Source organism: Pongo abelii, chromosome 2 (assembly GCF_028885655.2).
Source record: "Pongo abelii isolate AG06213 chromosome 2, NHGRI_mPonAbe1-v2.0_pri, whole genome shotgun sequence".
NCBI classification, from domain to species: Eukaryota; Metazoa; Chordata; class Mammalia; order Primates; family Hominidae; genus Pongo; species Pongo abelii.
Window position 1 is genome coordinate 101,021,910 of NC_085928.1, and position 23,604 is coordinate 101,045,513.

The 23,604-nt window shown below is 40.8% G+C and overlaps 1 protein-coding gene across 1 annotated transcript in view; it reads left to right on the forward strand.

Moving 5' to 3' along the window:
- Positions 1 to 23,604, forward strand: part of DCP1A (decapping mRNA 1A) — a 63,012-nt gene that overhangs the window by 15,397 nt on the left and 24,011 nt on the right. The window contains exons 4-5 of the mRNA XM_002813633.6: positions 13,518 to 13,584; positions 20,555 to 20,693. Of these exons, the coding sequence (XP_002813679.4) occupies positions 13,518 to 13,584; positions 20,555 to 20,693 (206 nt within the window). The remainder of the gene's footprint in view (positions 1 to 13,517; positions 13,585 to 20,554; positions 20,694 to 23,604) is intronic.

The window sequence follows — 23,604 nt, forward strand, 5'->3', positions numbered from 1 at the left end:
TTCACGCCATTCTCCTGCCTCAGCCTCCCGAGTAGCTGGGACTACAGGCGCCCGCCACCACACCCAGCTAATTTTTTTGTATTTTTAGTAAAGATGGGGTTTCACTGTGTTAGCCAGGATGGTCTCAATCTCCTGACCTCATGATCTACCCGCCTTGGCCTCCCAAAGTGCTGGGATTACAGGTGTGAGCCACCGCGCCCGGCCTAGAAATTTCAATAAAATAGAGCAGATCAACAAAACAAAAAACTCCACTATAACATGATCCAGCAACAACCATAAAAAGAACAAGGGGAGGTACAATATGCAGTATTAGGAATGAAAATATAAATATGTTCCAACTAAAGGAAGAGAACATGCATTTTTAAAAACAAGAAGCCACTGTGAAGAACTTTTGCCTGTAAATTTAAAACTTGGATGATAAAGACAGTTTCCTAGGAAAACATAGTTTAACAAAAATTACTTAGGAATAAATAGATTTGAATGGACTCATAAATAAAATAATTGGGCCAATAGACTAAAAATCTCTCCCATCACTTCTAAAGAAAATGCTGAGAGGAATGTTCTGTTCAGTAAATGGCACTAGGACTGTTAGTTCTCCATGTGGAGACCAGCCTCTGTAAAGGTAGCTACGGGGTTCATACACTTCTGGTCTAATCTTCAAGAGAAACTTGTCTCCAAAGGCCGCTCTTCTGTGATGAGGAAATCATGCTTCTGTGATTCACTATTCCCTGAGCAAGGTGGTGAGCAACATACCTCCCTATTATACATACCTGCTACAGGCAACATACCTCACTATTAGGTTGGTGGAAAAGTAATTGTGGTTTTTGCAATTAATGTCAAGAACCACAAATATTTTGCACCAACCCAATACATACCTGCTACAAGCAGCACACCTCACTGAGTAATACTTCTCTTAGAAGATGTTTTTCCTCAAGACCAGTGTCAGAGGTCTTTTGATTTTCACTGTGGACACCTCTTAGGAATAAAAGTAGTAATGGGGAATCTTTTTTTAATATCTATATGCTTACCTATCACTTAATTACAAAATGCCCCAAGAATATTCTGTGAAGTGTGTTCTGAGGAATTTTTTAAGAATCTAAACCTGGCATGTGAATCAATAATAAAGTACAGTCATGAGTCACTTAATGTCACTTAACAACAGGGATATGTCCTAAAAGACACCATTAGGCAGTTTTGTTATATGAACATCATAGAGTGTACTTACACAAACCTAAATGACATAGCCTACACACCTAGAATATATGGTATTGCTTTGAGGCTACAAACCTGTACAGCATGTTAATGTACTGAATGTGAGAGGCAGTTATAGCACATTGGTAAGAATTTGTACATCTAAATACATCTTAAGAGAAAACATACAGTGAAAATGTGGTATTATAATCTTAAGAGACCACTGTTAGGTATCAGTCTGTCACTGACCAAAGCAACATTTGTGGCACATGACTTGTAAAAGCAAACAGAACTGATTTTTCTCTTTCTTACAGCTAGACAGTCTACAGTATAACCTGGTTAATTGAAAGTATTAATAATATAGGTTTGCGGTACCATCAAGCTCTATAGAATTGATTCTGGCATTTAATGATTTTCTTTGGCAAAAACTATTTCAGTATTGCATTTTGGGCCAGGTGCAGTGGCTCATGCCTATAATCCCAGCACTTTGGGAGGCCAAGCCAGGCAGATCACGAGGTCAGGAGTTTGAGACCAGCCTGACAAAAATGGTAAAACCACATTGCTACTAAAAATACAAAAATTAGCCGGGCGTGGTGGCACGCACCTGCAATCCCAGCTACTTAGGAGGCTGAGGCAGGAGAATCACTTGAACCTGGGAGGCGGAGGTTGCAGTTAGCCAAGATCGCACCATTGCACTCCAGCCTGGGCAACAGAGCGAGACTCAATCTAAAAAAAAAAAATTACATATACTCCATCTCAAAAAAAAAAAATTATATATCTCATATATATAATATATATGAGATATATAATATAATATAATATAAATATATATATAATGTATAATATCTATATAATATATATGAGATATATATTATATATGATATATATTATATATGATATATATAAAATATATCATATATATCATATATATGATATATATAAAATATATCATATATATGATATATATAAAATATATCATATATATGATATATATAAAATATATCATATATATATCATATATATGATATATATAAAATATATCATATATATATCATATATATATGATATATATAGTGTTTTACCTTGTTTTTAACCAAGGTGATTATTCAACTCGGATACATACCTTAATTCAGTGACATTTATTGAATATGTCATTTGCCAAGCACTTTACCAGCTGCTATACCATATAGATTAAAACTACTGTGCACTTTTAAAGAATTTTATTTATATTTTTAGTCCTTAGGTTCTATTGTATTTTCTTAGAAAATTATAAGCTGAAGTTACTAAACTGTGTTAGAACTTTCTATGTCAAAACTCTGCCTTCTTGGTAAGGGTCAAGATTCTTTTTTTTTTTTTTCTGAGACAGGGTCTCACTCTGTTGCCAGGCTATAGTGTCCAAATGATCCTCCATCCTCAGCCACTGCCCTGAGTAGCTAGGACTATAGGTGTGAGCTACCACACCAGCTAAACTTTTTTCTTTTAAATAGAGATAGAGTCTCTACAAATTTTTTGTAGTGATAGGGTCTTCCTGTGTTGACCAACCTGGTCTCCAACTCCTGGCCTCAAGCGATCTTCCCACCTCAGCCTCCCAAAGTGCTAGGATTACACTATAGCCACTGCACCCCGCTGGGTCAGGATTCTTAATGCAGTGTGCTACTACAGTAAGCCCAAAGCTATGCACGTTTATTCTTAAAACAACTCCCTCTAGATTAATGATAAAAATTACTGATTTAAGGTCTGTGATTTGAGAGTTATTGGTTGTAAATTTGAATGACTGGGCTAGTAACAGTGACAGTCTGATCTACCAGAGAGGTAGTAAGGGTATTTACATATTTTTTCTTGGTCATTTTCAGCAGCAGTACTCACCCATTGTTTGGGAAGAGTATATGGTCTTGATTTTCTCTTCTCAGACCTAACCTTATTCTCGCCATAGACCAGTGTGTAATGGTAGTTTTAACCAAAAACAATGATTGTTTTACTTTATGTGCATGTTAGATATGGCATCTTTTTACTGGAAGATAATCATTTATAAGGACAACTTTTTCATGTTTCCTCCATGTAGCACCCTAAGGCATGTATCTCCCACTTAATGCCACTTTTTGTGTTTTTAAATGTTTTCTGTAAAACCAAAAGCAGTTTTGGGAAAATGGACAAAGCCCTTTTGAGTTTTTCAAAAGAACACAGACATTTCCCGAATTTTATTTTACCTCGACAGGTTTAAACAATTACAAGTTTGTGGTTTGTATGAAACACTTTCAAAGTGATCCTATGTGAGTAAAATCTGATCTGAAATTTTCTTAAAAAGGAGTTAATGTCATATATCTACTAGTCTAATATGTTGCTCTTTAGCCTGCTTAACTGAAAAAGACAATTACCTCTTAAGTATATTTAAAATGTTAAATAATATTGCTATTTAATATTTTTAAGAACTTACCTCCAAAAGCCAGAGAGAAGTACCCCTTCGTTTCTGCTTCACTTATCACTTTTCCTTTATATCGGGTATCAGTCTCTTGATATATAGTGTTTTTAATTAAAATTAGATCACTAGAAAAAGTAGGGAGGTTCATTTCCATAGTGTTGAAAATGCCGCTGCCAAATGGAAAGTTTTAGTAGAAGAAATGCTGTAGTGTGTGCTTTTTTTGTCTCTCTGCTTGTCCTTTCTCAGTTCAAGGGCAAGTCTCAGAACAGTAGAGATGGTAGGTGGCTGTTGGCATTTGGAGCAAATCTTCAGACTTTTAAAGCACAGCACAAGAAATTTCCTTACAAGATAAGTTTATAATTTGTCCAGTCCAAAAATGTGAGTTCTCCCTCCACACTGAAAGAGGAATTCATAAACAACAAGAAAATTTCCGTGATTCATTCTTTGATATCTTTGAATTCAGTGCAGTACTTCTTTCTTAGCCTGAAGAAAGGCAGTCTTCCACCATCAGCTGCAGCACCGCTGTGCTTGGTATGATTCTGTAATCAGTGAAGGAGAAAGGGTCTGTGGCAACTGCATTAGTCTGGCCTTCTGGACCAAGATAAGGAAAGAGCCTTGCTGTTGCCACATTTGTAGATTGAAGAGGTAAAATCACCACGAAAACATAGAGGGACTTAAGACTCAGTGGCTGAGTCTGACTCAGTGACACTGTTAGTTCAAATGTTTTAAAAATACATATATTGCTTTCTGGCTCATTGTAGGCGCTGCTTAGTATTCTGGTAGAGCCTTTACCAAGTGCCTTCTTGGTAACTTTGTAAATCCATGAACATTTCAGAATTTCCAAAGCAGATTATTTTCATTATGATTCACTAATTACTGGCTTTTTCCCCCTCAGGTAGTGTCAGATAAAAGCACTTTTTATCTTTTTTTTTATTGTGGTGTTATCTTAATTGTAAAGATTGTAAAGTTAACCATGCCTATATCATTTATCTCTTTTAGATAATTATGTTAAATATTCAATACTTTGAATGTTTTTTCTTTTGAGAACTCACAAAGGAAATCATTATTTGTACCTAAGTGACAGAAATATGTTAACATGTAATATGTAGGTTTTCACCTTCTGTTTACACAATGAAGTTATCTGTGTATGTAAAAATTGAAACAGAGTAACCACTAGTCTAAGAAGACCGAAGCTCCTCTGGAGTGTGCAGAATAAACCTCCAGACTGGGCCCTTCAGGTTCAGTGCGCTGGAGGATCCAGGCAGGTCTGAGTCACTTACAAAGTCACTGCTTCCAGGCATGCTCAGCTTCTGCTTTTTCTTTTTTTTTTTTTTTTTTTCTGAGACTGAGTTTCGCCCTTGTCGCCCAGGCTGGAGTACAGTGGCGCAGTCTCGGCTCACTGCAACCTCCACCACCCAGGTTCAAGTGATTCTTCTGCCTCAGCCTCCTGAGCTGGAATTATGGGCACACGCCACCATGCCCAGCTAATTTTTGTATTGTTAGTAGAAACGGGATTTCACCATGTTGGCCAGGCTGGTCTTGAACTCCTGACTTCAGGTGATCCACCCGCCTCGGCCTCCCAAAGTGCTGGGATTACAGACGTGAGCCACCACGCCCAGCCTTTGTTTTGTTGTTGTTGTTGTTGTTGTTTTGTTTTGAGCTCTTTTGCCCAGGCTGGAGTGCACTGGTACAATCTCAGCTCACCGCAACCTCTGCCTCCCAGGCTCAAGCAATTCTTCTGCCTTGGCCTCACCATTAGCTGGGATTACAGGCACATGCCACCATGCCTGGCTAATTTTTTGTATTTTTAGTAGAGAAGGGGTTTTACTATGTTGGCCAGGCTGGTCTTGAACTCCTGGCCTCAAGTGATCCACCCACCTTGGCCTCCCAAAGTGCTGGGATTACAAGCGTGAGCCACCGCACCCGGCCAGCTTTTTCTTTTTAATAAAAGGAAAGCACAGGCTAAGCATTTTGCTACCAACATTTAAAAATTACCATATTTTATACATCCTTACCTGGATTTCTGATTTTTCTTGTGATAAAATGACATGTATGACCACACAGCACTTGGATTCCTGCAAGTACTATAGTCAGCCAGAGTTGTAGGTAAGACATTTTCATCACTGATCTCACCACACCCTGAGGTCTCTTATAGTCCGTGAGGTATTTGTGCTTACAACCCTGCTGTGGCTGACCAATTAGTAAATTGGTAGAAAAATGTGTAGGAGAGTAGAAGTTAGGGAAAGGAGAGAAAAGAAGTTCTCCCCCTTTTTTACACCCCATCTGACCTATTTCCCAGATCCCTAACTGTAGATTTTTAGAAGCCTAGGAAATGGGAATTCAAATCCATGGAGGTCAAGGGCCATGCCTTTGTCTCTCCTTTATGATACATAAAGATGATATTTGTGTGGGATACTAGAGCGACTAGACTACCAGTTGGCGGGGGGTTGGACATGTCCAACATTTGGCAGAACCGTAATCATTTACACCAGCATTCCCCAACCTTTTTGGCACCAGGGACCGGCTTTGTGGAAGACCATTTTTCAATGGACGGGGATTGGGGGATCATTTCAGGATGATTCAGACACATTACATTTATTGTGTACTTTATTTCTATAGGTATTGTAATATATAATGAAATAATTATGCATGCAACTCACCATCATGTAGAATCAGTGGGAGCTCAGAGCTTGTTTTCCTGCATCTGAACAGCAGTCCCATCTGGGGGTGATGGAAGACAATGACAGATCATCAGGCATTAGATTCTCATAAGGAGCCACAATCTAGATCCCTCGCATGTGCAGTTCACAGTAGGGCTGGAGCTCCTATGAGAATCTATTGCCACAGCTGATCTGACAAGAAGCAGAGCTCAGGCAGTAATGCTCTGTTGTCTGCCACTCACCTCCTGCTGTGCAGCCTGATTCCTAACAGGCTACGGACCAGTACCAATCCGTGACCCTGAGGTTGGGGACCCCTGATTTACACCACATACTTTGGAAGCTGTACTTTAAGGAGCTGTGGGTACTGTGTGGCAGTAGCAGATATAAATCTTAACAGCAAAGGCAAAACCCTAGTGGAATTCACTGTTTTACTTAGGGTTGCCCATTGTTTAAGAATAAAACTTTTGCAAGTGGAAGTAATCAGTTGTGGTATTGTTGGGTTTATTTTCCTAATTCCTAAAGAAGTTCAATGGTCATTTCATGTGTCTGAATTCTGTACTGAGATTATAATGTTAATGGGATTGTGGAAGGAGTATTTCGGGTTAATATATTCAGATTTGATTTAATTTAGACAGAGGCATCAAATTTTTAAATGATAAACTGAAGACCTTGAAGAGTAGCATTTTAAAATTACCTGTCCTAAGTCTTTTAATCATTGTTCAGTATTCAATAAGTAGATATTACAATTTAAATTTTAGAAGTTGGACTCATTCTCTACCATATTAGTGTTCAGTGGTGGTCTGAAATGAGTGGGTTTTTTGGCCAAAAGGGTTAAGCTGCAAAGATAATTGAATCACATTTTCCAGAGTTACTTGCAGATATACAACATCTCATCTACCTGTGTTTTTAACATGCCAAAATCTGTTATGATCCCACGTCAGTCAGTCTTAGGCTCCATATCCTTTTTCCTGTGTGTGTGTTTTCTGCCCCTCTATCCTAGAGCCTTTCTTGTTTTCTCACTCTTTCCTAACCCTTTGATGTTCTTGGAGAGCCTCCATGCTTATTGTTGTCTTAAAGGAAATGATCTGCCGAGGCAGAGGTATTTGCCTTTTCACTTGCCAGGGCTGACTTATGTTTATATACCTATTCCATTTTTATATATAAAAAATGTATTTGTCTATACCCAAAGCCCGTTTTCTTGTTTTTGTTTCCTGGTGTAAGAGATCTTTGTCAGTATCATCTTTAGAAATTGCATAACTTTTTCTCTTTATTTGTTTTCTCAAGCACAGAGTTTCAGGAAAAAGAAATTTTATAGCTCTTAACATCACCACCAAAAAGCTTTTTATTAAACCACCTTTTGTTTGGCACCATACTGAGAAAATCTCCAGCCTCCTCAGATCCTTCTAGAAAGTAGGTTAGATCTAAATAATAAATGAATCACAAAGACAACATATGTATCAGAGTGATTCCCAGCTCTGTTTCTGTGACATTTCACAGCATCTCTAGAATTCTCAAGGGATTTTACAAAGATACCACATTAATTTGGCTTTTCTTGATCTTGTGTGAGCCATGTATCTCTCTCAAGACAAGAAACAGTGAAATATTTCATATGAAATCATAATAGGTTGCTATATCTTTAAACGGGTCTAAGGAAATAGAAAACGCTTACTCAAAACTCCTCTTCTTAAAATTTCTCAATACAAAATAGTTCAAATACCTTTAATTTTTGTAATTAGTATTTTTTTTTTACATTTTCAAAAGAAAGGGGCCTTCATTTGAAAAACAAAGGAAACATTTAATGTTCGATATTCTTAGATGGATCTTGATATTTTTTGTGGAAGGCAATGAAATGTCCTATCACACCTCCTAACTTTTTTCTTTTTTTTTTTTAATTAAAAAATTTTTTAAAAATAAACAAGGTCTCACTGTGTTGCCCAGGCTGGTCTTGAACTCCTGGGCTCAAGTGAACCTCCTGCCTCAGCCTCCCAAAGTGTTGGGATTAGAGGCATGAGCCACCACACCCAGCCAACTTTTCAATGACTTGTCTATCCTATGCAACATGACTGACTTAGGATAGCTGTTAGCAGTCACAATGTGTGGTATGTATCCATTAAGTAAGTAGTTTCTTTCTTCTTGAGAAAGGCCATTTGTAAAACAGTGTGCCATCATTTGCCATAGCAAGGCAATACTGTATTGCCAAAAGCCTGAATTCTCTGTGGCATAGTTAATCAGAGAAATTTATTTCAGCAAGTGAATTGTTGGCAGAATGTGTTGGGCCTTAGAGTGTAAGTTCTCTAGAGGGAAGAATGCCTAGCTTCAGTTTAAAGAGGAGGTCCTCTGCAGTTTTAGCTATCTGGTGAACTTGTCTGTCTTTCCTCATGAGTGACAGTGACAGGCTCCGTGGCAGCTCCCTGGGCTTTCTTGCCAGTTGCACGCACTGACCGTTTGATATGTTGGCAGACAGAGCTGATTCTTGGATGCGTGTCTGAACCTCTACAGGTCTGCTTTTGGCAGAATCGAGTGTGACTCTTATCCCTTACCCATTAAGCTATCATTGTGGCTTTCTTATCTTTATTTCTTCTGCAAACATGCCTTTGAAAGTGTTTGGCTCTTTTTAGGCAGTTTGATAATATACAAAAGCAGAAGGCATGTGTCTTATTTCTAAATTATATTGTATTTTTTCAAAGGAAGAGGGGGCATCTTAAATGAAGGTTTTTCAAAATAAGTTGACAGCTTTGATGGACTTACTTTGATTGTTGATAAGTAGTTCTTTCCTAAGAGTTCAGTTTAGAAGCCCCGGTGAAAACATATTTAATTGCTTCTGTTTAGCACAGAAAAAATTGTGTGTTCCTCTCTAAGCCTGATGTGTTGCATATCATAAACTTTTTTTTTCTTTTTTTTTTGAGACAGAGTCTTGTTCTGTCACCCAGACTGGAGTGCAGTGGCGCGATCTTGGCTCACTGCAACCTCTGCCTCCCGGGTTTAAGCAATTCCCCTTCCTCAGCCTCCCGAGTAGCTGGGATTATAAACATGCATCACCACGCCCAGCTAATTTTTGTATTTTTATTAGAGACGGGATTTCACCATGTTGGCCAGGCTGGTCTCGAACTCCTCACTTCAGGTGATCCACCCACCTCAGCCTCCCAAAATTCTGGGATTACAGGCGTGAGCCACCGCACGCGGCCACATATCATAAACTTTTCTTGTCACTGTGTATTGTTTTGGTATGTCCAGATTAATATAGTTTATTGAAGGAAAACAAATTTTTGTATTTGGACTTCAGTGTTTGGGGTGTTCATTAGCCAAGTTTGGAAGAGGCATATTTCAAGAAAGGTGGTCATGTGTAATTGCCATATATGGAGTCTTTATAAAGCCCTGATCTGATTTACTGTAGTTGGAGCAAGCCTTAGCTGTTAAGAGCGTAACTAAGAACCTGTGGTAGATAATGCTTAATAATTATCTCTAACAAGGCTGCTTCTGTGCTCCTTCCATTGAGATGTTAAAGCTGAGTGAATTTGTTGACTTACCATCATGTAAAACATTCCAAAATTACTTGTTATTCATTGGAGTTTGATTCTGTTTGGAGCACTCATAGTGCTTTGAAATTCTGTGAAAAAAAGAGGCACTGTGAAAATGGATTCCAAACATGGGAAACTCGGCCGGGCACGGTGGCTCGCGCCTGTAATCCCAGCACTTTGGGAGGCCAAGGTGGGCGGATCACGAGGTCAGGAGATCGAGACCATACTGGCTAACATGGTTAAACCCCATCTCTACTAAAAATACAAAAAATTAGCCGGGTGTGGCGACAGGCGCCTGTAATCCCAGCTACTCGGGCAGCTGAGGCAGGAGAATGGCATAAACCCGGGAGGCGGAGCTTGCCGTGAGCTATAAGATCGTGCCACTGCACTCCAGCCTGGGTGACAGAGTGAGACTCCATCTCTCAGGGAAAAAAAAAAAAAAAAAGGGAAACTCTTCCCAGCTGGTTGAAGGCTCAGAGACTAGCGAGCCTGGACTTCCTTCAGGTAGTGCAGCACTTGTGGGACACATGGCCATACACGGGCTCCATAGATTTAGAGCAGTTTTGGTGTAATTAGAGGTTTTTCCCTGCCTGAGAAGCCGTTTGTAAACAGGGTAGGAAAAAAAATTCTTGTTCATGATCTTCATTCATTAAAATGAAGCCGTTCACTTGCTGTGTATATCAATAATATTTTCATTAACTCTGCAATAATAATAGAAAGACTCAAAATTATATTTCTGTTGAGAAGGGAACATATATATATATAATTTTTTTTTTTTTTGAGACAGAGTTTCACTCTTGTTGCCCAGGCTGGAGTGCAATGGCGTGATCTCGGCTCACTGCAACCTCCACCTCCCAGTTCAAGAGAGTCTCCTGCCTCAGCCTCCCGAGTAGCTGGTATTACAGGCATCCACCACCACACCTGGCTAATTTTTTGTATTTTTAGTAGAGACGGGTTTCACCATGTTGGCCAGGGTGGTCTCGAACTCCTGACCTCAGGTGATCCACCCGCCTTGGCCTTCCAGGGTGCTAGGATTACAGGCGTGAGCCACCGCGCCCAGCCGAGAAGGAAACTTTTAAAGTTATGATTTGCCATGAAGTCTTTTGTGGAATAATGGCCTTAATTCAGGGTGAAACAAATAATTGAGCATTAAAGTAACTTTTAAAGCAGTGGTTTTCTAAATTGGTATATACTGATAATTATAGAATTCAAATAATAGTTATAAAAATGATTTTTTTGATTTATTTAAAATCTCTTGTGCTAGCACTTCTATTTCCTATATTGTATGGCACTCTCTTAATGTGCCTTTTAACTTAATTATGTATAGGCTTTCTTCTTTTATGTGTCACTTTAATCATTGAGCATAACTGAAGCTCACTAACTTTTTGTTTCTATAAAAAATTGTAATGTTATTTCAATGTAATGAGATGTAAGCAGTGAAAATGTAGTGACAAGATAACTGGTCTAGGAGTGAGAAGACCCAAGTTTGTTTTTTGGGTTTGTTTGTTTGTTTGTTTTGAGACGGAGTTTCGCTCTTGTTGCCCAGGCTGGAGTGCAGTGGTGCAATCTCGACTCACTGCAACCTCCACCTCCCGGATTCAAGCAATTCTCCTGTCTCCGCTTCCTGAGTGTCTGGGATTACAGGCATGCGCCACCATGCCCGGCTAATTTTGTATTTTTAGTAGAGACGGGGTTTCACCATGTTGGCCAGGCTGGTCTCGAACTCCTGACCTCAGGTGCTCCACCTGTCTTGGCCTCCCAAAGTGTTGGGATTACAGGCGTGAGCCACCACGCCCAGCCTGACCCAAGTTTTACTTATAGCTCTGAGACTGATTTTTTTCTCTAATTTGTTAATAAGTTACTTAGTCTCTCCGTTAACCCCTATTCCCATCCATAAAAATGCAAAATGAAAGTTCCAGTTAAACCGAGTAGCACAGACTTGTCTCTCCCTGCCACTTGCAACTATAAAACCTGGAAATGACACAACAGACAATCTGGAGAACTCTGAAAGGTAGAAAGAGGATGATCTGGTCAGGAACCCAGAACTGGCAGAACAGCAGCAGCAAAGTGTCTTACAAACCCCCACCCAACATAAGAAGGGGGCCTGGGCCTGGTGTTTCTTGACCTTCAACCTAGCAACAGAAGGTGGCCCGGGTAGGCTCATTCCTCTCCTAGACTGAACGAGAGTCCTGCTGGCAATACTAGGTCAGACCAGCAAAACTGGCAAGGATTGGAAGCCCTGCTAATAATAATTGGCCGCCAGGGGACTTCTGCGTCTCCCTTCTATGAAGGCAGTGGAGCAGGAATAGCAAAGAGGATCTCATTACAATCAGCTTGGAATGGACAGCAGTCTTCTATGACTTCTGTGGTTTCATTTATATAATATGATACTCTTGAAATTACAACATTGTAGAAATAGAGGACAGGTTCCTATTTGCCAAGAGTCAGGGACAGGGGAGGGGCCAGAGCAAGGTGGGTTTGGGCTATAAAAGGGCACCAGGGATCCTGGTGGCCATGGAAATTTCTGTATCTCGACTGATGTCGGTACCCTGGCTGTGATAGTATACCATAATTTTGTAAAATGTTACCATTGGAGGAAACAATTTATAGGGCACCAAGATCTGTCTGTTCTTTACAATTGCATTTGAAGCTACAATTATTTCAAAATAAAAAGTTTTAATGTTTTCTTAAAAAAAGCATAATGATACCTGCCATTTCTGTGCTTGGGAATCATTGTAAGTATTTAAGGAGGTATAAGGTATGCTGAGCTGTGTCATCATATGGGCCCACATGGTAGCGATGAGTCTTATCCATCCGTGTGTCTGTTTCAGCTTGTATGTTCAGTATTTCTACTCTACCTTATCCAAAAAGCAGTTATAGTAGCTTTTATATATTATAATCTTTAATAAAGTTCATTTATCTTGCAGCAAGTTTGTTTAGGGCTTTCTTTGAACTGAGCACCATATTGGGAATAAAAAGAATGGGATAAGAAGTGCCATAGACTGAGCTCAGTCCATTTCACATGTAAACAGTCAGTCATAGGACGCATATAGAGCTGGCATTTGTTTTGAAAGCTTTGTATTGTAACAATTTTAATATCTTTTTTTTTTTTTAGATGGAGTCTCACTCCAGAGGCAACCTCTGCCTCCCGGGCCCAAGCGATTCTCCTGCCTCAGCCTCCCAAGTAGCTGGGATTACAGGCACGCCACCACAGCCGGCTGATTTTTGTATTTTTAGTAGAAACGGGTTTCACCTATGTTGGCCAGGCTGGTCTTGAACTCCTGACCTCAAGTGATCCACCCACCTCAGCCTCCCAAAGTGCTGGGATTACAGGTGTGAGCCACCATGCCCGGCAACAATTTTAATATCAATTTAGAATGCATCTTAGAATCAATATGATTCTTAGTTTAATTGGGAGCCTTTTTCTTAAAAGCTTGATAGTACATAAATAATGGTAGCATCTTACACTTAGTAACATCTTAGGTTCACTGAGATCTGGTGATAATGTCTAAAACTATTTTGTATAATCTTTATCTGAATGTTTTACCTGTCCTGATTTTATTAAACAGAATTTGGGGAGGAGATACTTGTTTTCTTTAGATAGAGTATTAACAATTTGAGGGTCTGATGGTACATTTAGTGAATTCCATGATGATAATATATTATTTACATACACCCAAATGTTGAAACCTCATTTCCTGTTATCTTTTTTTCCCTTTGTTTTTCAAGTGTCGATATATAGTATCTGGTTTTATGACAAGAATGACTGTCACCGCATAGCAAAACTCATGGCTGAGTAAGTATATTACTCCATAAATTTAACTGATGATATGTGAGAAATGAAAAATAATCCCCTCCCACTTCTCTTTGTTACTAAAGTCTACCAACTCATGTATTTCCCCAATTTCTTTTTACTGCCAAAACTTGGAAGAGACTGAAAAGCTTTAAAATATATATAATTATTATCTTAACTCCTCCCAGTGTGCATTTCAGTTTCCTTCCAGTCTTCCTTCTTTATATATATATTAAGTAGATGTGTGTGATTGTTTTTTTACAAAAATAGGATCCTACTGTATGTATACTGCTTTTCATATCAACAGCATTTTTCCAGGGCATTAAATATTTCTCTGTAGTATTTATGACAGCTGCATTGTATCCAGCTCTATAGACAGATCATGATTTAACCAGAACTTTACTGTTGGACCTGTAGGCTAGGGCTGCCAAACTGCCCGGCTCCAGAGGATATCTGCATCAGGTGTACAGCCTGACCATATACAGTGACTCTGATTTAGGTTCCGTCCAGATTTCCACTGTAACAGGTGATACCATATGTGATAGCCTGATAGAGAACTCATACACACATCTGTATTTAGTTCTTTTAAGTGAGCTTGTTTTTGACGCAGACTCTAGGCTTAACAGGCCCCAATCCACTCATGGGTTGTGTTCCAGAAAATTTTTTGTGACTCAGAACCTTGAAATTTAGAAAATTATTTTCCTTGAATTAATGTTCTAAAGGGCAGTTCATTGTCCTCTCTCAAGCTAGCCTGTAGAAGCCAGCCCTTGTGTGACCTATCCGTATTGCTGGACTGCCATTCTGGATTCTGGAAGCCCACGACACGGGGCTTCAGGGGGCTTGAGGGACTACAGAGCTCTGGGCAAAATGCTGTAATAGGTAGACGGTATATTCTGGTGCACTTCTGCTTTTTTTCAGTTTTTGCCTGAATCTTCTCAGAAATGTGGACCTCTCTTCCCCCTCCGCCATCCCCATCTGTCAAATCAAAATTCTCTGCTCTCTTGCAGTTTTCAATCACGTTTAAGAGAAAATAATCTTAAATTTTTTAACAGTCTAATCTTATTTTATTTTTATTTTGTTTTACTTTATTTGGTTTTTTTAGACGGAGTCTCGCTCTGTCACGCAGGCTGGAGTGCAGTGGCGCAGTCACAGCTCAGTGCAGCCTCAAACTTCTGGGCTCAAGTGATCCTCTCATATCAGCCTCTCAAGTAGCTGGGACTACAGGCATGCACCAGCACTATCAGCTAATTTTTTGGGGGGTGGGTAGAGACGGGGTCTCACTATGTTGCCCAAACTGGTCTTGAAGTCCTAGGCTCAAGCGTTCCTCCCACCTTCGCCTCCCAAAGTGCTGGGATTACAGGCGTGAGCTGCCATGCCAGGCCAACAGCCTAATTTTAAACTCATGAAAGTATATATAAGTAATTATCCCAGAATCTCAGTTCATGGCTAAGGCCAGGTTATGATCTAAGACTACTAACGTGTCCTGATCGGAAGTTATCAGCCCCCTGCTTTGTTGCCTGTTCTGGCTGTGAGCTTGCAGGGCAGGCCCATGTTTATTACTTGTGTATACCCCAAGGGCATCGTTCTGTATGAACTTGTAGTCACTTATACTTGAAAAAATGTTGGCTTGAAAAAAGAGCCACACTTTGTTTTTAGAACACTTTTTCTCTTAAAAAAGATAAAACTATTTTTCATTTCTTAATTTAATTTTTTTTTCTTTTGAGATAGGATGTTGCCATATTGCCCAGGCTAGTCTCAAACTCCTGGGCTTAAGGGATCCTCCTGCCTCAGCCTCCCAAGTAATTGGGACTATAGGCACAAGCCACCATACCCAGCTAAAACCATTTTTCAACATAGCCATTTATTAGATGATCACTTGTTTTAGCTTTGAAAGTGACAGCAAAGGCAGCTTACTTGTGGTTACTTAGAAGACACAGGGTTGGCTGGGCATGGTGGCTCACACCTGTAATCCTAGCACTTTGGTGGGCCGAGGTGGGCAGATCACCTGAGGTCGGAAGTGGGAGACCAGCCTGACCAACATGGAGAAACCCTGTCTCCACTAAAAACAGGTGTGGTGGTGCACGCCTGTAATCCCAGCTACTTGGGAGGCTGAGGCGGGAGAATCACTTGAACCCGGGAGGTGGAGGTTGCGGTGAGCCAAGATCGCGCCATTGCACTCCAGCCTGGGCAACAAGAGTGAAACTTTGTCTCAAAAAAACAAAAACAACAACAACAACAAAAAGGCACAGGGTTGTTGATTCATGGTTATCCAGAAATCCAGATTTTTTCTAAACTTTGGAATGTATTAATATATAAACACTTTCTCCTGCAGAATGAGGGCATGTGGGCTTTGAGTGAAATGATCTGGCTCTTTTAGCTCTAACAACTATTGAAAGAAAACCATTTATCTGTCAGGGCAAGTGTTACCCCTAATGCAAGATTTCAAATGATAAATGAAGCTGAAGACTGAAGGCCTATCTAAAAATATTTTATTGAACCCAGAAATAGGATTAGGAGTAGAAATGGAAAGCTGGAGGGGAAAAGAAGAGCATTGGGGCTTCTTTCACCAGAAATGCCCGAAAAGGGACAATTGCTTAAATTTTCAGCTTGTTTGACTAGAAACAGATGTGTTATTAAAAGCGATTTGAGCCTGGGCACAGTGGCTTATGCCTGTAGTCCCAGCACTTTGGGAGGTCAAGGCGGGGAGGATTGCTTGAGGCCAGGAGTTCAAGACCATCCTGGCCTGTTATAGCAAGACTCATCTCTGTTTAATAAAAAAAAAAAAAAAAAAAAGGGAAGAAGAAAAGAAAGTGATTAGAGAGGCCAGGCACAGTGGTATGTACCTGTCATTTCAGCTATAATACTTGTGAGGCCCAGGTAGGCAGACCACTTGGGCCCCAGGAGTTCAAGATCAACCTGGGCAACATAGTGAGATCCCATCTCAAAAAAAAAAGTGATTAGAGAATACCCTGGTGAAACTGTTGATAATGAGTTTTAAGTGTCTGGCCTATTTATAACTGAAGAGAATATTGTATGTTACCATTAACTTTGTGATGAATGCCTCTCTGGTCACCAAAACTAAAGAAGACTATCTGTCTTTGTTCTAAATCTGCCTGCATAAGCCTGTTTGTTACTTTTTGTTGTTGTTGTTTGCTACGTATTTGAGAATATCACCTCTACTATCCAAAAATACTAGCACAGTTCTTGTTAGTATATTATACATATAAATAAATGTGTCCATCAGTGCCCATTCAAATACAATTCTTCCCATCACTATTTGACAGCCACAATATAATAAAGATCCTCCAAGTAAAAAAACTGATTTACTCCAGGCCGGGCGCGGTGGCTCACGCCTGTAATCCCAGCACTTTGGGAGGCCAAGACGGGCGTATCACGAGGTCAGGAGATCAAGACCATCCTGGCCAACATGGTGAAACCTCGTCTCTAGTAAAAATACAAAAAAATTAGCGGAGCATGGTGGCGGGCACCTGTAGTCCCAGCTACTCGGAAGGCTGAGGCAGGAGAATGGCGTGAACCCGGGAAGCAGAGCTTTAGGGAGCCAAGATCGCGCCACTGCACTCCAGCCTGGGCAACAGAGCAAGACTCCGTCTCAAAAAAAAAAAAAAACTGATTTACTCCAAACAATGTTTATAAAAACGAGAAACTATGTAGGAAAATGAGTGAGCTTCTAGACCTATGTCATCTAAATTTGTATATTCTCTGGTCAATGGTGGCAGAGTTGAAAACCCACTAAACTTAGAAGCTGTTGACTCTCCTAAAGAGGAAATCCAGTCTGCCAGAAACTCTTTTTATTTTTTTTTGAGACAGAGTCACGCTCTGTCACCCAGGAATGTGGTGGTGTGATCTGGGTTCACTGCAACCTCTGCCCCACTGGGTTCAAGCAGTTCTCCTCCCTCAGCCTCCCGAGTAGCTGGGATTACGAGTGCCTGCCACTGCGCCCAGCTAATTTTTGTATTTTTAGTAGAGACAGGGTTTCACCATCTTGGCCCGGCTGACCTTGAACTCCTGACCTCATAATCTACCCACCTTGGCCTCCCAAAGTGCTGGGATTACAGGTGTGAGCCACCACACCCGGCTTCAGAAACTCTTTTTAACAATAAAAAGTTGTTTGACAGTTTGGCCACATAGACTATGTAAACTTTGGAGAACTCATGGAAGTAAGCTTTATTCCTGATCTTACAGACATCTTAGGGGTAGGTTTTGGTGTTTGAAAGGAAAGGAGAATGGCATGGGTGCTATTCATAAAGTTTGGATTAGAAGAGGCCTTAGAGTCCAAGCCTCGTTTATGTGAGAGTCCCTTCCATACCACCCCTGACAGCTTCTGCTTTCAGCAGTGGTGAGCTTTATAAAGTTACCTGTTTGGCTGGGCGCAGTGGCTCACGCCTGTAATCTCAGCACTTTGGGAGGCTGAGGTGGTCAGATCACTTGAGGTCAGGAGTTCAAGACCAGCCTAGTCAACATGGTGAAACCCTGTCTTTATTAAAAATACAAAACTTAGCCGGGCATGGTAGTGCACACCTGTAATCTCAGCCACTAGGGAGGCTGAGGCACGAGAATCGCTTGAACCCGGGAGTCGGAGGTTGCAGTAAGCCGAGATCGCACCACTGCACTCTAGCCCGGGTGACAGAGTAAGGCTCTGTCTCAAAAAAAAAAGAAAGAAAGAAAGAAAAAGAAAAAAAATATTCTTCTCTTAAACCAAAATAATCACAGAATCACAGATCCTAGTCTGGGTCAGGGAAGAGTTAAATACCAGCATGGCCAAGTCAGGCAACATGTCAGGAGGTAGGTGGAAAACAGGCTGTGTGACAGATCCTTTATGAAGATGGATTCAGGCTGATGTGGCCTATATTTGAGCATTAAATAAACAATTCATGTTTGATCTTATTCTCATATCCCATACCAGTCTTTCAGTCTACCATGAAGCTCATGATGCTACATTTGTTTTAGAAGTAATAGTCTTATTAAGAGCTATAAGAATCTAGATAGAAAAACTACATGTTACCTTAAAGCCACATTTTCCAAACAGGAATTCTACCTCAGAGTAAAATTCTATAGTCAAATAAAATTTGAGAAAATCTATAGGCCTGCCCTTCTTGGAGAATCACAATAAATTTTAGCATGCTTAAAAATCAACTGGCCAGGTGTGGTGGCTCATGCCTATAATCCTGGCACTTTGGGAGGCTGAGGTGGGAGGATTGCTTGAGGCCAGAAGTTTGAGACCAGCCTGGGCAACATGGTGAGACCTTGTCTGTACAATAAAAAAATAAATAAAACAAACAAACAAAAATTCAATGGGTGGGTTGTGGTAGTTCATGCCTTTAATCCCAGTATTTTGGGAGGCTGAGGCAGGAGGATCACTTGAGACTAGGAGTTTTGAGACCAGCCTGGGCAACATATCAAACCCCATCTCTACAAAAATAATAATAAAACTCAAGGATTCTGTTTTTTCTTTTTAAGTCAGTTTAATATTGTTTAACCCAGTATTTTTAAATAAAAAAGCCATCTCTGTTCACCTCTTCCCCACACTCTAATGAGAGCTCCTGTGCAGGCTAGGTTTTTTGTTTTTTAAAACAGGGTTTCACTATGTTGCCTGAGCTGGTCTCAAACTCCTGGGCTCACGTGATCGTCCTGCCTCAGCCTCACAAAGTGCTAGGATTATAGGCATGAGCACTGTGCCTGGCCTGAATGAATCTTAAAAAAAAAAAAAAAAAAAAAAAAAAAAAAAGTTGCTTTATTAAAATTTATTATTCAAGCTTGAAAGCTTGAAGAAAAATATAGGAAATAATAAAATATGTATGTGCTTACCACCCAGGTTTCAGTTCCTAATGTTTTGCTATAATTGTTTCAGATCTTTCTATACAAGGGAGAAGGGGGTGTTCTTAAAAACTGAAAGCCCACTTAGTGATTTTTTTTTGGAGTCGAGGTCTCACTCTGTCACCCAGGCTGGAGTGCAGTAGCGTGATCTCAGCTCACTGCAGCCTCTACCTCCCAGACTCAAGCAGTCCTCCCACCTCAGCCTTCCGAATAGCTGGGACTACAGGCGTGTACCACTACACCCAGCTAATTTTTGTATTTTTTGTAGAGACGGGGTTTTGCCAAGTTGCCCAGGCTAAGTTGGTGGTTTTTAAAAGGGAGAATAAAGGAAACCTTTTATTTGCTTATAGTGTTACTAACTTTTAAGGATTCACCAAGACCTCTATTTTCAAGAATTGACTTTGTCCTTGCTAGCCCAGTGTCAATCCAGACTTTCCACAGAGGATTTGTTCAACTATGCAGCCTTCCTGTGTCTTGGTGGAATTGTCCATTTTCAGATTTACTTTAGCAATTAGTTGGACTGATTTTGAAATACTTCAAGGGAAAAAGAGAGATACCTTAGTGGAGTTTTTAATGCATCTCTGCCAACTCCAGGAAGGAATTCTGTATTTTTATCCTTCTGAAGGGTAAATATTGGCACTGGTAATGAGACGGTGAAATGGTAAGTCATTTATTCTTGAAATGAGGTAACTGAGGTTCTGTGTTATATATTGGAAGAATAATGTAATCGGCTGGGCGCAGTGGCTCACGCCTGTAATCCCAGCACATGGGGAGGCCTAGGGCAGATCACAAGGTCAAGAGATTGAGACCATCCTGGCTAACACGGTGAAAGCCCATCTCTACTAAAAATACAAAAAATATAGCCGGGCGTGGTGGTGGGCGCTGTAGTCCCAGCTGCTCCGGAGGCTGTGAGGCAGGAGGATGGTGTGAACGCAGGAGGCGGAGTTTGCAGTGAGCCGAGATCGCACCACTGCACTCCAGCCTGGGCGACAGTGCGTGAGACTCCGTCTCCAAAAAAAAAAGAATAATGTCATCATGTGACACTCTTAGTGTATCCTTGGAGGAAGAACACCAAAAGAAATCTTGGGTCAGATTTTGTTTCAAGAGGCCTTTCTGAAACCTTGTTTTTCTCCTCTAGTGTGGTAGAAGAGGAGACACGGCGATCCCAGCAAGCTGCTCGGGACAAACAGAGTCCCAGCCAGGCCAATGGCTGCAGCGACCACAGGCCCATCGACATCCTGGAGATGCTGAGCAGAGCCAAGGATGAGTATGAGAGGGTGAGGCTCTCTGGGTACTTGGGTGCTGACCAGGGAGGACCAAAACGGGAGGAGGAGGTCTGCAGGAGACTATTTTACTAGGGAAGCTGGCCTCCAGGGCCAGCAGAAATATAAGTTCAAAAAGAAAGCGTTTAGCACGCTCCTGTAATCAGTCCCAGCTACTTGGCAGGCTGAGGAAGGAAGATCACTTGACCCCAGGAGTTGGAGGCTGCAGTGGGCTATGATTGTGCCACTCCACTCCAGTCTGGGCAACAGTGAGACCCTGTGTCTCTTTTTTTTTTTTTTTAAACAGGTGTGTCTTACAATTTTAAACCTAAAACATAAGGAAAGAACTTGCTTACCCCAGAGTACTTGTTTTTGGCAGGAAAATTTACAATGCTTTTTTCTATTCCTGTAAGATTACTATGGGAGAAGATGGTCTTGGAGTGCAGAAGTTAGCTCGCAGCAGCTAGTTCTGGTAAAGCTTCGTGCCTCTTATTCACCACTGCAGTTTCTGTTAGGCTCCTCAGTGGTCCTAGGAATTTGTGTAGGCTTTGAAAAGTATTCTGATAGTTTGTACCACATAATACTAAAAAATACATTCATGGTCTGTAATTGGTGGTAGATGTACAACCTTCATTAAGCTTCATTTGGAATTTTACCCAAATGAGAGGCTTTTCTGAAATTCACTGTTTTCTTTTTCTTCTGTTTTGCATTTTAGTTTATAAATTAGCTGATAAAATTTTCTCCCAAAAGTTGAATAAAATGGCAATTGTGGTACTTTTGTTAATTTATTCAATACCTGCTTATGAACCATCTACTATGTGCAAGCAGTGGGCATTTCATGGTTATGAAACTCTCCTGGAATTTTACTTGGCACCTCAAAGCCCCCATGCTTCACTGGAGTGAGACAAGCTCTCTACTGCTGAGCTTTGTTTTAGCAGAATTATACTGTCACCTTACTCTTCATTAAATATTGAATTAAGTGCTTTCCTTTCATGCCTATTTCACCCTCACCAGAACTTCAAGGAACAAAATGTGAAAAAGCAGTGTCCAAAAGACCCTGTTTCCCATACAGTTCTGCTATAATACCAGCTACTAAGTTATTAATCAATGATCCTGAAAAAAGCTTCAAATTGGCAAAACGAGTTAAGGTACTGTTGTTAGCATGACTCTTCCTCCTCCCATCCTCTTGGGACTTTACAGAGCTCAAAACTGAGAGGTCCTGCAATAAGTAAAACAATAACACCAATTCCCAGATTGACTTGACTGCAGGACCATTTTTTGCATACTGCCCTTTAACAACTCAAGAATTTGGAGTTCAGGAAAAAGTTTGAAAAAAGTGTTCTGAAAGACAGTTTCTTCTGACTAAAAATAGGCACGTTCACCATAAACTTGTAATAATGAGACTTTTTTCTTTTTTCAGACAGGGTCTCTCTCTGTTGCGCAGGCTGGAGTGCAGGGGCACATTCTTGGCCCACTGCAGCCTCTACCTCCCGGGCTCAAGACATTCTCCCATCTTAGCCTCCCAAGTAGCCAAGACTATAGGCCATGCATCACCATGCTTGGATAATTTTGTTTATTTTTTGTAGAGATAGAGTCTCACTATGTTGCCCTGGCTGATCTTGACAAGCTTCTGGGCTCAAGCTGTCCTCCCGCCTTGGCCTTCCAAAGTGCTGGAATTATAGGTGTGAGCCACTGTGCCCAGCCTAGAGACTGTTTGAAAATTAAAAATCTGTATAATAAGCATTTTCTTCAAAAGAAAGATATTGCACTTCTATAATATCTTTTAATTAACTTTCCTTTTTTCCTTTTTTTTTTTTTTTTTGAGATGGAGTCTCGCTCTGTTGCCAGGCTACAGTGCAGTGGTGCGATCTCAACTCACTGCAACCTCTACCTCCCAGATTCAAGTGATCCTCCTGCCTCAGCCTCCCAAGTAGCTGGGACTACAGGCGTGCACCACTACGACTGGCTAATTTTTTGTATTTTTAGTAGAGACAGGGTTTCACCATGTTGGCCAGAATGGTCTCAATCTCTTGACCTTGTGACTGGCCCGCCTCAGCCTCCCAAAGTGCTGGGATTACAGGCGTGAGCCACCATACCTGGCCTCAACTTTCTTATTTTTTATGTAAAGAAAGATAGTTGAAACCACACTTGGCCCATTATGAGTTGCTTCTAGCCATAGGATGTAATCCTGGATTTTGGTCAGGGGGGTGCGGGTGGTTATTTATTTGGTTTTGGTTTAATTGCAAAACAGTTTTTTAAAACCCAGGCAGACCAGACACAGTGACTCACGCTCATAATTCCAGCACCTTGGGAGGCCGAGGTGGGAGGATTGCTTGAATCCACGAGTTTCAGACCACCCTGGGCAACATAGCAAGACCTTGTCTCTACCAAAAAAAAAAATTTTTTTTTAATTAGTTACGCATGGTGGCACACACCTGTAGTCCCAGCTACTCCGGAGGCTGAGGCGGATCACTTGAGCCCAGCAGTTCAAGGCTGCAGTGAGCCATGATTGAACTGCTGCATTCCAGCTCGGGTGACAGCAAGACTCTGTTTCTTAAAAAGAAAAAAGAAAAGAAAAAAAGTAGGATAGGCCAGGCACTGTGGCTATGCCTATAATCCCAGCGCTTTGGAAGGCTGGAGCAGGAGAATTGATTGAGGACAGGCCTGGTCAACATATAATGAGATCCCATCTCTATAAAAAATTTAAAAATCAGCCAGGTGTGATGGTGTGCACCTGTGGTCCTGGCTGTTTGGAGGCTGAGGTGGGAAGATGACAAGCCCAACAGCTCCAAGTTGCAGTGAGCTGTTATTCTGCCACTGCACTCCAACCTGGGCAACAGAGCATGACCCCGTCTCAAAAAACAATAAAAATAAATAAATACCTAAATAAACATGAACACCATTATTTTTCTTATTATGTAAGCAG